Consider the following 16,421-nt stretch of genomic DNA (forward strand, 5'->3'; position numbering starts at 1 on the left):
GGTGAAGAGCTAAGGTTTGCGCTATGATATCTCATTATAAGTTGATTTATTCTGTTCAAACCTTCACCCTAGCTAGCTAGGTTGACAGTTCCAGGCTGGAGCTGGATTGAGAGATTGGTGATCAAATTCAAAAATTTGTCGTTGATGACAAAAAGCATCAGATAAGTAATTATTTACTTATTTACTCAGAACTCAGATAAGTAATTAATCCACTTTGCCATTCTTGATGGTTACAATCCAGAGCACTCGAACAGAACAGCTCATACTCTCTCAGTCTCTCTGCAGATCTGTGTTTATGATATCCAGATACATTTAACAGTGAAAAAGTTGCTATTTCATATGAATTGCTGTAAATAATCTGAGTGTTAATTTGCAGAGGTTGACATTCGTTTACCAAAATGTGTATCGAAAGCTTTCAGTCGGCAAATTACTGTAATAAGGGATGATAGAGTTTTGCATGCAGCTGCTTTTTGTTTTTGCAACGAGTACTGGTGACAACAATATTCTCAGTCAAGCCTAAAAAAAGGTTTTCTCATTAGCTTGGTTTACTCTCTATCGGTGTTAGATTCGTGTGCCTTACGCTAATGGATAGTTATTCGCATGCATGTTTTACTCTATGATCGGTGTTTTGTTTTGCGAAATGAGCTAAATGAATCTTCTGCAACATCAGACTTAAAAGAACCTGGTAAATACGGATCGGAATCTTGATTCAAACATTTAGGCTTTCAGAGGAAAGCAAAATTTTAGGAGAAGAAGAAGCCATCAGTACGGTTTTATATCTATATATCTTTAATTATGTGTCAAGTGTAAGTTTTGATATAAGAAGATGTTGAAAAAATTGTGTATTAAGTGTGTTATATCAAGACATTAAAAGCAACGAGAATTATGTCTCTGGTTTTGGAGAACATTGCCCTTTTAAGGAAACAGAGCTATTAACAACTAAAAAAACACATGGAAAAATCTTATCTCTGTCCTCTGATATTGACCAAAATGCAAAAGTATGAGCAGGCTGAGGTCAATTAGTGCAATCTTTTATCACTCCTTCTGTGTCGAAGCCTTCAAATAAACCATAACTACTGGAATCCTCATCTCCGTTCAGTGAATGTGGCTTAATGAAATCAGCGAAGAAATGTTCAAAATCCTCTGGGATCACTGGTTCCTGCTCAAAGCTGATCAACTCAGGAAAGTTATAAGGAAAAGGCTGCGTCTGCGGCTTCTGATGCTCTGCTGGAAGTAAACATTACTGTGGCTGTTGATACACCATATCATGAGGAAGAATCGGTGTACATTGCTCTTGTTGTTGCTGCTGAGTATCGACACTCACACCATGTTGTTCCTCCACAGTTTTTAGCCATGCATCGATCATGTCAAGTAAACAGTACTGTGGCTGGTGATACACCATACCATGAGGCTGCGATTGGTCCGGTTGATGCAAATCCAGATGTTCAACCGCCTCTTCTTCTTTCTTTAGCTTCTCATTCTCTTCTTCCTGATCTGCTTTCTTCTTCTTTGCTCCCTTTGAACTCAGATAAATCTTGCACAAAGCATGATCGACCTACACACACCAACCCAAAACTGAAAAAAAAATCCAAAACATCACAATCTTAATAGCTTGGAGCCCAAGAAACAGAGACATACCTTCTCGTTATCAACAGAAGAAGACTCAGACGAGTATTCATGCATTAACCAACACGTTTTCACGCCGTTTGGTCGTTCACCAACGTAGTACTCTAGTACTTTCTTGTAGCCGACTATGCCTTTCCCAGCATTAATCTTCTTAGCAGCTACTGTTGCGTTAGTATCCTCCATTGGCACCACGTTTCTGCCTTTTTAGACTTCTACCTTGCTTGGTTCTCTCCGATATAAAGAACCATTCTTTCTCATTACCCTTCTCGAATTTCTCTGTTTCGAATCAAAAGATTAAAGAACAGAGCCATTCACATACAAAAACAATATTTTAAAGAAAAGAATCGACGAAGACGAACCTGAAAGCTCTTGTGGATTTGACTCGTAGATGTTCACGTGATGAATGGGAGCGTTGAGGAGCCATGAGTTTTTGTTGTTTTGCAAGAAGGGTTTCAGGTAATGCAAGATGAGTTCTTGGTCGGTTGGTACAAACTGATAACCTGGCGGGAAATTGAACGGTTTCGTCGACGGAGAAGAGTAGTTATCAACGATCGAAGACGATGAAGAAGGATTGTCGCGGTTCTGTTTTGGTGGCGGTTGTTGCGTTTGCCATTCCGGCGGTTGGGTTTGCCGTTCCGGCGAGGATCTTGCTTTGCACTTGTTTCTTGGTGGAATCGCCATCGGAGCTGGTTCGTTTGAGAGATTTCGAATCTTAATCGTTTTGCACAAGTAACAACATAATGATCATTTTTTAACCTCTATTTATATTAATTCTCACAATGCTCCTATGCGAGGGCAATGTAGTTTTACCAGTCATCATCACTAATATTTTGGATATGTGAATATAATGATTTTTTAATTTATTTCAAATCAAATATAGATTAAATTTTAGACTTTGTTTCGAAATTGAGATTTGTAAAGAGACAAATTTCATGTATTACAGCTCTGTTTTCTCTCTGTTTTTTATCTTTAGCCAAAACCACTTACAAACTGTCAGCAAACCAGTTTAGTTGATTCTCACTCGTGGCTACATCAACAAAGCCCCCGGTTTTATAAGCTCTCCATCACTGGTACTAGCTTCGGTTCTTCTCTTCAAGTGTTGCAATCCCAAAGAATGCTCTCAAGTCTCACATCTTCTGCAAGTTCATTGGGGTTGGATGCTTCATTTCTTTGGTTCCTCCCCAGAGATTTCCGTGTCTTTGTTATATTCTTGTTCCAGGACATAATCACGACCACTGCCAATCACAAAATAATGGTCAAAGAAACAAATAACTAGAGGGCTACAGACCTCAAATCAGAATGACTATCTGTAAATCAAGGTAAACCATTGTCAGACTGTCTGACCCATCTATACAGAGAAACCTGGCTCCACAATTTTAATCTATCAGACCCAAAAGTTCCAACATCATAAGCAGCCAAAAAACAACAAGCTGGGATTCCCTCACTACAAGATAACACAAGTGAAACGTATTAGCAGTGTGTTACCTGTGGCAATGATTGTCTCATCTCCTGTCTCTCTCACTTTTCAGTTGAAGGAATCTTGTGGTGATAATTCTGTAAAAGAAACGGAGTTCATGTTGACATCGAATCAGAAAATAGAACAAATTGCAAAACCCTCATATTATCAGCAAACTTATTTCACAAAACACCAAGAGAGTAAAACATGTGAATAACTATCAATTAGCATAAGGCACATGAATCTAACGTTGATAGAGTAAAACAAGCTAATGTCAAACCTTTTTAGACTGAATGGGAATATTGTTGATTGTTGTCACCAGTACTCGTTGCAAGAACAAACAGCTCCTGCAAAGTGATGAAATCGAACTCTATCCCTTACAATAATTTTCCGACCGAAAGCTTTTGATACACATTATGTAAAAGAATGGCAATCTCTGCAAACTCTCAGATTCTTTGTGATCCGGAGAGTTGTTCCTGCAGGAGTTCTCATCAATCCATATGCAATAGCCAATTTTTCACTGTGAAATGTATCTGCAGATCCTAAACACCGATCAGAGAGAGTAGGAGCAGTTCTGTTCGAGTCCTCTGGCTTGTAACCAGCTAAAATGGCACGATGGGTTACTTCTCTGAGTTCTGAGTAAATAAGTGCAGACTCTGGATGCATTTTGTCATCAACAACAAATTTGTGAACTTGATCGCCAATCTCAATCCAGCTCCAGCCTGGAACTGTCCGTAAATCATGACGTCTTATTAGTTTTCGCATACTAGCAAAACCTTGCGCATCATTCGCTGCAGAATATATGGAAGTCATAAGCACATAATCCCCTGCATTGAAAGCCTTGAGCTGCACCAATTTCTTCATGGCCACTTCTCCTAATTCCAAATTACTGTGAATTTTGCAAGAGCCAAGCAAGGTTCTCCATAATACAGGATCTTCATGGCAGGAAGACGCGTGTATCATCTCGAGGGCCTTTGCTAGCTGACCTGCTCGTCCATGGAGATCCACCATGCATCCATAGTGTTTAATATTCGGGATCACATGGAACTGTGAACTCATGATTTCAAAATACTCAACTCCTTCGTTAACTAGACCTTGATGACTGCAACCTAGCAACAACCCAAGGAATGTAATGGCATTGGGTCTAACCCCAGAAGCAACCATCTTTCTAAAAAAAGATATAGCCTCTACGCCATACCCATGAACTCCATACCCGATAATCATTGAGTTCCAGGTCAAGACATCTCTCTTGTGCATACCATTAAAAACACCAACAGCATTTTCAAGGCTACCACATTTTGCATACATATCGATAAGAGCATTACTCACAAAGACACTACTCTCACATCGAATGTCACAGGCGATCCTGTGTAGCATAACTCCCATATTCAAAGCACTAACGTGAGCACAAGAAGATAACAAAGCAACTAGCGAGTAAGCGTCGAGGCACACACCTTCATTTACCATTCGCTTGTACATACCCAACGCCTGATGATGCAAACCAGCATGAGAAAAGCAAGAGATCATAGCGTTCCAAGAAACCAAATCTCTAAGAGGCATTTCGTCGAACACTTTGGATGCAGTATCAAGACTCGCATTCGCAGAGTAACAACGAACGAGGCCGGTGGAAACAAAGGCATGAGCATGAAACCCAGATCGAATAATCGAACAGTGAAGCTCCAAACATTTCGGGATCGAGCGTAGCCTCTCACAGGCTTTGAGAGCAAAACTGAAAGTGAAGATATCGGGGCGTGAAACAGAGGAGTGAAGCATTCGATTGTAGAAGAGAAGCGAATAGTGAGGAGAAGAGGAAATTGAGAAGCCACGGATAAGGGAGTTCCAAGCCGAAGTCGATGGATCAGAAGAATTGAAACGGTCGAAGAGAAGCAGAGCGTAAGACAAAGAACCGGTGACGGAGACGGCGCAGAAGCGGAGGAGATTGTCAAAGATGGAAGGATGGTGTTGGAGACCATTGACGATGACATGAGAATGGATCTTACGGAGCTTGTTCATGCTGTTGCAACCTTGTAGCATTCTCACTATCACTTTCGCTTTCTCGCTCATCCTCTTTCTCTCTCTCTCTCTATCTCCCGCAAAAAAATATATATATATACGTTAAACTCGAAAGTTTTAAAATATATATACTTTGATGAATAACAACTACTATAAAATTTGTTAAATATATATTGATGAACGAAGATAATATCAACTAAGTCTCAAAACATATCTAAATCTAATCTATTTCGAATCCAAATACATATTGTATATCTTTACAAAATTTTGGTAAAATTCATATATGGCCACCGGCTTATTACAATCCATATAAATAAAAGATACATGCATATATCATAAATTAACCTACGTTGAAGCTCTTACGAATCATATTACCTACTTTGATACTTTGCTATCTGATTGTCTAAAGCTACTCGATGATGTCGATGCCTGGAAGAAACAAGCGTAAAGAAAGATCCTTGCCAGAACCGGAACCGGAACCGTCAGGGATTCCTTCTTCTTCAGCTGATGATGATCATCACATGTCTTCTTCTCCTTCGACGAGACCTTGCTTTCCACCAGGTGTCAACTATAGACCAAAGGACTTGGAGGTCATCTCGTTACTTGGACGGAAAGAAGACTACTTGGGCGAAAACAGAGACTTATTGGCCACCCTCTCTATACATCTCGTGAACATTTACGAGTCCAATCCTGAAGAACTTTCAGGTTTGTCTCCTTCTTGTAGAAAATTTTTTATTGATTCTTAGTTATTTAGGTTTATTTTTATCAACCTTTATCTCTTCTTTCTCTTTGTGCATGCAATCGCTTACTTGTATTTTGTTATGGAAATATATATGTAGTGAACTTCAAGAAGGCTAATGATACAGAATGGTTCTTTAAATCGAAGAGGAACAAGACGGGTAAAGATGGCAAAAGGCAGAAACGTGACGCCAAAGGCGGATACTGGCACGCAACAGTTGCTTCCAAGAAGATTGACGCTGGGCAAGGCCTCGTTGGTTACAAAACCGCACTATCATACTACGTTGGGAAACAACCTAATGGCGTAAAAACTAGTTGGTTGATGCATGAATACTGGATTGATCAGTGTCCGCCTTCTGCTGATGATGACGTAAAGGTATGTATGCGTTTCTTGATTCCCAAGTTATATATTAAGTTTGATGTTATTTTATTGTGAGTTTTATTTTGGTTGGTGCATGCGTGTAGGACTATTCTATGTGCAAGATCTATCAGAGCACACAAGCAATAAATAAGCAGAAGAAAGCAGAGGAAGAAGAGAATAAGAAGCAGAGGAAGGTTGTGCAGCAGCAAGTGCAACCTCCTACTGTCGAGTATCATCAACCGCATGCCCCTTTGGATTCTTATCAACCGCAGCCTCATCATGATATTGCGTATCAACAACAACATCTGTTTCAGCCAGCCCCGCTGGATTCTTACCAACCGCAGCCTCGTGATTTGGCGTATCAACAACAGCAGCAGCAGCAGTTTTGGCCAGGCCCGCTAGCTTCTTACCGGACGCATCAAAGGCAGTTTTGGGCAGCCCGGCCAGATTCACACCAACTGCAGCCTCATTATGATTCTGCATATCAGCAATTTATAAGAATGCTAGAGGGAGATAAGCAACAACAGCAGCCGAGTCTTGCTCCTGCTCCTTCTCCGCAGGGTCAAGATTCAAGATCCGGGATGGTGATGACCCAAGAAGACGGGTTCTTTAACCCCATCAATGAATTATTAAACTATGAGGAAGGTCATGGTGTCGTAACTGAGCAGAAACAGCAAGAGCAAAGTGCACCGATTCTCCCTCCTCCTCCTCCTCAAGGTCACCAACTGCAGCCTTATTATGATTTTGCTTATGTACAACACCAGTTTCTCATGACAACAACAACGCTAGAAGAAGAAAATGTTGGCGTTACTCAACATGAAGAACAAGAGCTGAGTCTGCCTCCTCCTCCTCCTCCGCAAGGTTATGAAGATTCAAGATCCAAGATGGCCATGACTCGCTTGAGCAACGACAACAGCACCCAGGAAGACTTGCTTGATATGTCTGACGAGGACAAGTTCTTTGACGTTGATGCATTATTCAGTAATGAAGAAGAAGAAGATGGTGTCGATACTCAGCAGCAACAACAAGAGCAAAGTACACCGATTCCTCCTCCTCCTCAAGGTCAAGACGATTCAACATCCGGGAATTTGATGACAAACGAGGACTATGACTTTCCGTATCTGCGGAATCCCGCCGAGTTCTGTGACATTGATGAATTATTGGCAGATATGGACAAAGGCCACTACTTGTGTGGACCTCAACACAATGTATGAAAATACATAATATATAGTGGATTTCCCGGGGTATAAATCCCCGGCCAGATGTAGGGTTTCCACATTAATGGAGACCCGAACTCGTTAAAGTCTTTGTGTCGTCGTTTATGCTTTTTAAATAAGAACTAGCGTAGAATTGATCAATAAATATGAGGTTTCCACATTTTAACACAAATATTTGTTGTATTCAAAACAATCGATACTATTGATGTATAATGTTAAACTCTAACTAGGGGTTTGAACTTTGGTGAAATATTTATAGGAGATCTGTTGTTAAGCCAATCAACTCAAATAAATAAATTTTGTTTTAAGATGCAGATTTTAACGATAGAGACAATCACATCTTTATTCTTATTTTAAAAAAAATTAAAATTACAATGGTGGGCAATATTTCATAGATATATATATATATGGAAAAGTTAAAACACACAAATTATTAAATCACTCCATTAGATAAGGGTTTTGAGATTTCACACCAAAAAAAAAGATAGTGGTTTTGAGATCAACTGTTAATATTTTCTTTCTTTCATTCCTTCCTTTACCACCTCTTCTAGTAAACCGGTATTGATCGACGACACTCGTGACAACGTATCAGATTTGAAAGAGCATTCGCCGGAGGAGTCATCAACACTTCGCGTTTCTGGTTGTGGAGGATGGAAAATTGCTGACAGTTCATTAAATGGAGAAAGCTTGATTGCTTCTTACCACGTTTTTGTTCTTGTGTTGACGGAGTAGTATTCATTTATCTTGTTGTAATTAATGATGACAAAGTTTAATTATCGTTGGCTTGTTACCACATACTTTACCCTACCAGTCTATCATATATATAATGTAACAATTTATGTAATAAAGTAAAGTTTTCTTTTGCCAAGCTCTAAAAAGTTGTTATTTCACTTTTATTTTTTTGTGATATGTATTATTTTCTTTTTATTATTTTAAGTATATTTTTTCAACTGAGGACGTTTGAATGACGCCTTTTCTCTCTTGTGGCGTTCAAGAAGGCGATTCCCAGTTTGTCAACCGCCATCGCCGATTTCCTTCTCCTTCGCTAACTTGGAGTGTTTTTCCGACAAGTTTAAACAGTTATAAGTTGTTTAGATTTGACGGTTTCTCTCTGCGACATGTTTCTGTTAGCAGTTTCCTTATCTCGTATTTATCGTGGGATAACTGTCGTCGAAAACCGCCATGGATACAACTATATAAGTCTGTCGGATTTCAGTCCTTTGCCACCAATTTCTAATCACTCGCTCCTGTCTTACTTTCACAAACACATATAATAGTTTCGAAAATGAGTGACTACATTCGAAAATCTCTCCATAACCTCGACTTGGGAATTTCTGATGCCCCTGTCGTGTTACCCGCTGAGTTATGTGGGAAAGCGGTTAATGAGAGTCGTTTCTCTTTAATTGTATCAGTGGTGAATCCAAGGAAACAAAACCTCCGAGCAATTGTGGGTCAGTTGCCCCAAATTTGGGGTTTTGCAGATGCTTGTCGTGGACTTACTCTCGGTGATGGAAAAACCTTGTTCATTTTCCAGACCGAGGAAGCACTTAACCTAGTTCTATGTCGCGGTCCATGGGCGTTTAATGACTGGATGATAACGCTCCACCATTGGTATCCCAACATCTCTGATGAGGAAATGAAGATCATCCCTTTTTGGATTCAAATAAGGGGTATTTCTATACAGTTTCTCAACACTACCAAGGTGAATTACATTGGTGACCAAATAGGACATGTTGCAGACATCGACTTTAATGAAAATGCAAATCTTGTGGAATTTGTTAGAGTTTGTGTCAACTGGAATTATGAGACGCCATTACTTCGGGTCGGGTTTAGGTTCGGGTAGGATGTAAAACCCAATCAGGTGTAATACATTTAAGGTTCGGATACCCGATCGGGTTTGGGTAGTTCGGGTATTACCCGAACCCGAACGCCCACTCGAACTAATCTGAATTAAATGTAAAATTATGTATCTAAAGGGATTTGAACCCAGATCCTTGAGCATTTAGGGGTGCATCATTAAATATTTTGCCATCTTAGTTTTTCTGTCTTAACGTGAAACGTTAAATATTTATATATATACAAGTATTTTAAAATTTTTAAAAAATAAAAATTAGTTTTTTTTTGTTCATGGTTTGTTTGAGTTCGGGTATACCCGAATTACCCAAACCCAACCCGATAGTATAAAAAACCGAACGGGTTCTAACCCGATCGAGTTCGGAAACCCGAATGCCCGGGGCTAGTTTGGAGGCAGTGACAACACAATCCTGAAATTCCGATATGAGAGACTGAGAAACTTTTGCTCTGTATGTGGATCTTTGAAGCATGACAAAAGTCTTGTCCGATGGAATTTGAAGACCATCCAAATGATGATGACAATGGCGGAAATGATGGCTACGATCCTGATGACTACAATAATCCTGGTAATGATGACAATGATCATGTTTCTGATACTAACACGTTGCAGACTATTGCACTGGATGGAGAAATTCCAGGCCTGCAAACAAAGAATTCATCATTACAGAGTCGGATGATTCAGCTCAAAGTGCTTTCGAAGACACATACTTAATGGCCGAGAGAGTGCGCTACCTTTTCACAAAGTATGCCAAGGGCAAAAATCTGATGCATAACGACCAACTTGAAGTCTCTTTCACCCCTAGAGCATCTTCTTCAAGGAACGGTACAAAGAGGAACCATGACGCAATGGAACGATACTTTCAACAATGTGAGGAAGCAGAGGATTTGACGGTCCTGAGTCAGATCCGCAAGAAAGGAAGAGCGGAGTCAGAGGCATCTTGCAGTGGTACGGCATTGGACAGAGGTGCGGGAGACCCGGTACCCCCAATGCCTCCATGAGAGTCATCTCCTGGAACTGTCAGGGCATCTGTTCACCGATGACACAATTTCGTTTAAAACACTTATGTCGTATTTTAAAACCAAATGTTTTATTTCTTTGTAAAATTCTAAATAGGTGTTCTGCTGTGTGTAATTTTGCTTTTGTTTTAGGATTTAATAATGTAATAACTGAACCCCCTCATGGAAGGAGTGGAGGTTTAACAATGATGTAGACTAACAATGTTTCGTTGACCAAACTGTATCAGGATCAACGGATCATTGATGTCCATGTTAACTTTAATAAGATAAGCTTTTTTATTTGTCTGATGTCCATGTTAACTTTAATAAGATAAGTTTTTTTATTTGTCTGGAGTCTATGGCAACCTGGTTCCATCTAGACGAACTGAGTTCTGAGAATATTTGGAAGAGTTAGGTGGAAGTAGATCAGGACCTTAGATGTTCACGGGTGATCTTAATGAGATAATCAGCAATAATGAAAAGATCGAGGGTCCACAAAGGGAGGAATAAAATTTCAGGAACTTTAAACATATGCTAACTGTTTGTGATCTGAAGGACTTAAAACATAAGGGAGACAGATTCTCATGGGTGGGAGAAAGAAGAAACTATACAATCAAATGTTGTTTGGACAGGGTGATGATAAACTCAGAATGGGGTGCAAGTTTTCCCCAAGCGGATGCTGAATTTCTCGAATTTAATGGCTTAGATCATAGGCTAATCCTCACAAATATAACACCACCACAAAACAGTCCTCACAAACCTTTTAGGTTTCTCAAACGTTTAACTCAAATAGAGAACTTCGAAGAGGTGGTCGTAGAAGGTTGGAATTCGTGCAAACAAAGGAACTACTTTACTATCTGCGACCAAATATCAGCATGTCGTAAGGCTATGACTAAGAGTAAGCACAGTGCAAACATAAATGCTAGAAAGAGAATTGATTATTTCCAGTCTGCCTTAAATTCTGCAATGGAGAGTCTTAACACAACTACAAGACAAAGGATTCCTTGGCTACAATTTGAGTTAAACAAAGCCTACCATGATGAATAGTACTATTGGCAGAATAAGAGCATAAATCAATGGCTTAATAACGGAGATCGAAACACAACATATTTCCACGCAAGTACAAAAACAAGATATGCTAAAAATTATATATCCTCTATCCGTGATACAGAGGAAAATATATATCAAGGCGATCAAGAAATAGGGCGTCATGCACAAGAGTACTTCACAAATGCTTACAAAACAAGCAGAATATCAGTGTCACCACTGGATTTTGGTGACTTCCCTCCCACAATCACTGCAGGAATAAAGCATAGCTCACAAAGGAGATCAGCGATGAGGAAATATGAGGCTTTAACCTCAATAGGTGATGATAAGGCACCCAGACCCGATGGGATGACAACTCGTTTTTACAAACACTATTGGAACACTATTGGTCAAGACATCATACAAGAGGGGAAAGGATTCTTTGATACATCCTACTTGAAGTCAATTTTAAATCATACTAATATATGTATGATACCAAAAGTAGATCCACCAAACTACTTATCTGATTTTCGACTAATAACACTATGTAATGTTTTGTACAAAATCATCTCAAAATGCTTAGTTAATCACCTTAAGACTCATCTAGACAGCATAGTATCAGACACTCAGGCTGCATTTATTCCAGGTAGATTAATAACAGATAATGTTATGATAGCACATGAGGTGATGCACTCACTAAAAGAAAGAAAAAGAGTATCACAAAATTATATGGCTATCAAAACATATGTTACTAAGGCCTATGATAGAGTAGAATGGAACTTTTTAGAAGTTACAATGCATCTGTTTGGTTTTTCTGAAAAGTGGATACATTGGATAATGGCGATAGTTCGATCAGTGAGCTACTATGTGCTTATCAATGGTACACCTCATGGAATGATCATTCCTGAAAGGGGAATACGTCAAGGTGATCCACTCTCACCGTATTTATTCATCCTTTGTGCGGACATCATGAGTCATTTGATCAAAACAAGAGTCTAGTCTGGTGAAATACGTGGACTTAAGATTGGAAATGGAGTCCCTACCATTACTCATGTACAATTTGCAGATGATTATTTATTCTTCTGCCAAGCAAACTCTCGGAATTGTAAAGCAATTAAAGAAGTTTTTGATGTATATGAATACTACTCTGGCCAAAAAATCAACACATCAAAATCTGTAATCACTTTTGGATCACGAGTCCACGACCAAACTCAGAACAGACTAAAAACGATTTTGGAGATACCAAATCACGGTGGAGGAGAGAAATATTTGGGGCTCCCATAACAGTTTGGAAGAAAACAAACAGAAATGTTTTCCTACATTGTTGACCGCGTAAATCAAAGAAATGCATCATGGAACACACAAAAAATTGTCGTCAGCAGGAAAAGAAATAATGTTGAAATCGGTAGCTTTAGCAATGCCTATCTATTCAACGACATGCTTTAAAATACATATGGGAGTTATAACAGAAATTGATTCAGTTTTACAAAGATTCTGGTGGGAAAAATGGAAACACAGAAAGAGAAATACCATGGATAGCATGGGAGAGATTGCAGTTTTCAAAAAAAGAAGGTGGCCTAGGATTCAAAAATTTATCAAAGTTTAATGATGCTCTACTTGCCAAACAAGCATGATGTTTAATCCGCTATCCAGACAGCCTATTTGCAAAAATCATGAAAGCTAGATACTATAGAGACAACTCAATTTTAGATGCAAAAAATGGGTCAATCAATCTTATGGTTGGGCTTCTATAATGGAAGGTTTAGAGTTAATCAAAAAAGGTTCAAGATTCATCATCATTGAAGATGGAAATACAGCTCGTGACATCCTCCAAGACATATAACAAGCATACATCAAGGCAACAATATGAACTTTACACAGTTGATTTCAAATACGGGATCATACCGTATATGGTCTCATGAAAAGCTTTCGGAACACATCATTATCCCTGACCATCAAGAGATTCACAAAATATATTTGGCCAAAACAATTACTCATGACAAACTTATTTGGCATTATAATAAATCAGGTGAATACTCTATTCGTTCTGGATACTGGCTTAATATGCATCATCCTGGAAACAATTTAGCACCACCAGCAATACCTCATGGTTCAGTGTTTCTCAAAACAAAATTTTGGCAACTGAAGATCTTGCCAAAGATTAAACATTTTCTCTGGCGTATACTTTCTCAATCTCTCCCATCTATCACCAGATTAAATACTCGAGGTATGAATTTGGATCCCATTTGTCCAAGATGTTTCAAAGCAGATGAGACTATAAATCACATCCTTTTCCAGTGTCCACAAGGTAAAGAAATTTGGGATCTTTCAAATATCCCAATTCAATTATTACTCTCACCAACGTTCACTAGTGAAGAATTCATTGCCACTTTCCTGGATTCGACATACGTATATGATCTCCCGACAAGTACAAAACATCTACCCTTTTGGTTACTTTGGCACATTTGGAAGTCTCGGAACAATTTTACTTTCAATTATATACAAGACAGACCAATTACAGTTCTTCTACGAGCCAAAGGAGATGTTACTGATTGGCATATTCATAAGATACAAACAAATCATCATCAATCACAACCCCCTTCCAATTCGAATCTTTCATGGATCCGTCCTACTAAAATTGCGTTTAAATGTAACTATGATTCAGCATATGATCATTTTTCTTCTACGGCAAAAGCAGGGTGGATTTTACGATACAAGAATGGAATAAATAATGGATGGGGTGCTATGTTTCTTGGGATAACATCTTCACCCCTAGAAGCTGAGGCAAATGCGCTTTTAACGGCAATGCAACAAACATGGATAAAAAGAATTACTTCAGTTTGTTTTGAAGGAGATTCTGAGCTTCTGACAAAAATTCTAAACAACAAAGATGGTGATATATCTCTGAAGAATATCATACTAGACATTCAAGAATGGGCCAAGAAGTTTCAGGAAATCCAGTTTATTTTCACAAAAAGATGTTGTAATAATGTAGCTCTTTTGCTTGCAAAATTTGGTTGTAGTTCTTCTAACTTTTACTCAAGTTGTTTTTCACCGCCTACATGGCTTCAAAACCAAATGTATTATGACTTTATTCAATCATCAATATTTCGACGAAAAAAAAAAGAAAAATCAACTAACTTTGTATGACATACATTATATTATTTATATTTATATTTAAGATAAAATATAATTTGATATTATACATTATAAGATGTTCAATTTATTCTTTATTTTATGTAGCATATTATCCAAAATAATGATTTTCTCTTTTATTTCTTAACTTTATAGAAATAATTAACATGATATGATTATTACATTATTTTTCAATTTGATTATAAGATGTTCAATTTATTCTTTAATTTTTGTAGCATATTGTCCAATATAATGATTTTCTCTTTTATTTCTTAACTGTAATAGAAATAGTTAACATGATATGATTATTACATTATTTTTCAATTTGATTCTAACTAAAACAAACTAACGTATATTAAAAAAATTATATATATATATATATATATATTTGACTATAAATATTTAGAGAGAAATAACTATAGTATATGTCTTTTAAAGAAAGAAATCAATATATATATATATATATATATAATGTGTCTTGCTTGAAATTTCTATCATATATTACTAGTCATAGTAACTATTTATATTTGAAAAAATAATAAATGTACTTATTTATGAACCTTCTCACATATTTTATTAAATTTCATATTCTATCATATATTTTGTAACTCTCATATTAATTTGCCTAGGTTGAAATTCCTATCATATATTTATAGTTATATTACCTAAAAATTAATACACAAAGCAACTAATAAATTTATTTTTTGGTGCATCTTCTTACATATTATAGTAAATTTTATATTCTATCACATCTTTTGTAACTCTCATATTAATAATCATATCCATCTTTAAGGTACTAAATTTCATTTAACTGAAATTATTTACTTCTGTTATATGTTAACATTTAATAAATATTACAATAGTTGTCAAAAAAAAAAATATTAAAATATATTATTATGAATTTATTGCATTTTGTAACTCTCATATAGCTTATGTAACTTCTTATAGATATAAATTGATATAAGGATTAGTGCATTAACTACCCAATTATAAATTAATTTATAATAGGCTTCTAACTCCAAATATTCCTATAAAAAGAAAGACACACATCTCAATAACCCTCATATCTCAAACATCACATAAGTTTGTAAATTCTATAATTTTTTGTATTCAACTAACATTATCTTAAAGTATTTATTTGTTTTTCTATAATAATTAAAGTTTTTTCAAACTCATACTTTAAAAAGCTCACAAGTGGCACTCATTCCTCTCCAGATTATATACATAAGAAAATATCCTAAAAATATCTTAACATTTTAGCAATGTCCTTTTAGTTATTATATAAATATATATTTCATTGATAAATATTTTATACACTTACCATAACATTATAGTTCTTCAAATAATAATTTGCCGATAATTAAAGAATAAATCATTAATATTCTAGTTTTTGAAAAATCATAGTTATGGTAGTTTTATTTAAAATAATTTCAATATGTAAAAAATATGAAAATATTATAATATTTATTTGCTGACAAAAAATATTATATTTGGTTTACAATTTTTGTGCCAGAAGATAAAATCATTTTTCTAAATAATTTCAAGATTTTTAAAAATATGATATTTTATTTTCCTTTAATTTTAATCATAATCAAAAATAATTTCAAGATATAAAACAATATGATATTTATTTTTCCTTTATTATAATCATAATCACAATTTATTGTATATGTATCAATTCTTTATAATGTAATTCCCATAATGTTTGCCAGAAAACAAAAACTTATTGATGTAAAAAAAACTAACACTCATCATTTTAATACACTTTAATGTAATAATTGGAATATAATATATGTTTTATTGGACAACATATTTTGTAAGTATATTACTTATGAAGTATCATTTATCGATATTGTATATAATTACCATAACATTGTAATTTTCAATAATTTTTCAGTAAATCAAGAATGAAATATTTGTTTTATAATTTTAAAATAAAAGACAATTTTAAAATAAAAGACAATTTTATTCTTAAATAATTTCAAGATATTAAAGACTA

The 16,421-nt window shown here is 36.3% G+C and overlaps 2 protein-coding genes and 1 pseudogene across 2 annotated transcripts; 1 reads left to right on the forward strand and 2 right to left on the reverse strand.

Annotated features, from left to right (window-relative positions):
- Nucleotides 1,016-2,307, reverse strand: LOC104784115 (annotated as a pseudogene).
- On the reverse strand, nucleotides 2,586-5,170 carry LOC104781552 (pentatricopeptide repeat-containing protein At3g56550-like). Its single transcript, XM_019244822.1, has 3 exons — nucleotides 3,363-5,170; nucleotides 3,112-3,180; nucleotides 2,586-2,861 (listed from the first exon to the last, which is right to left on the reverse strand). The coding sequence occupies exon 1, from the start codon at nucleotides 5,144-5,146 to the stop codon at nucleotides 3,497-3,499; it is 1,650 nt and encodes a 549-aa protein (XP_019100367.1). The 5' UTR covers nucleotides 5,147-5,170; the 3' UTR covers nucleotides 2,586-2,861; nucleotides 3,112-3,180; nucleotides 3,363-3,496.
- LOC104784116 lies at nucleotides 5,617-7,408 on the forward strand. Its single transcript, XM_010509182.1, has 4 exons — nucleotides 5,617-5,800; nucleotides 5,935-6,209; nucleotides 6,299-7,196; nucleotides 7,362-7,408. The coding sequence occupies exons 1-4, from the start codon at nucleotides 5,617-5,619 to the stop codon at nucleotides 7,406-7,408; spliced, it is 1,404 nt and encodes a 467-aa protein (XP_010507484.1).

Source organism: Camelina sativa, chromosome 4 (genome assembly GCF_000633955.1).
Source record: "Camelina sativa cultivar DH55 chromosome 4, Cs, whole genome shotgun sequence".
Lineage (NCBI taxonomy): Eukaryota > Viridiplantae > Streptophyta > Magnoliopsida > Brassicales > Brassicaceae > Camelina > Camelina sativa.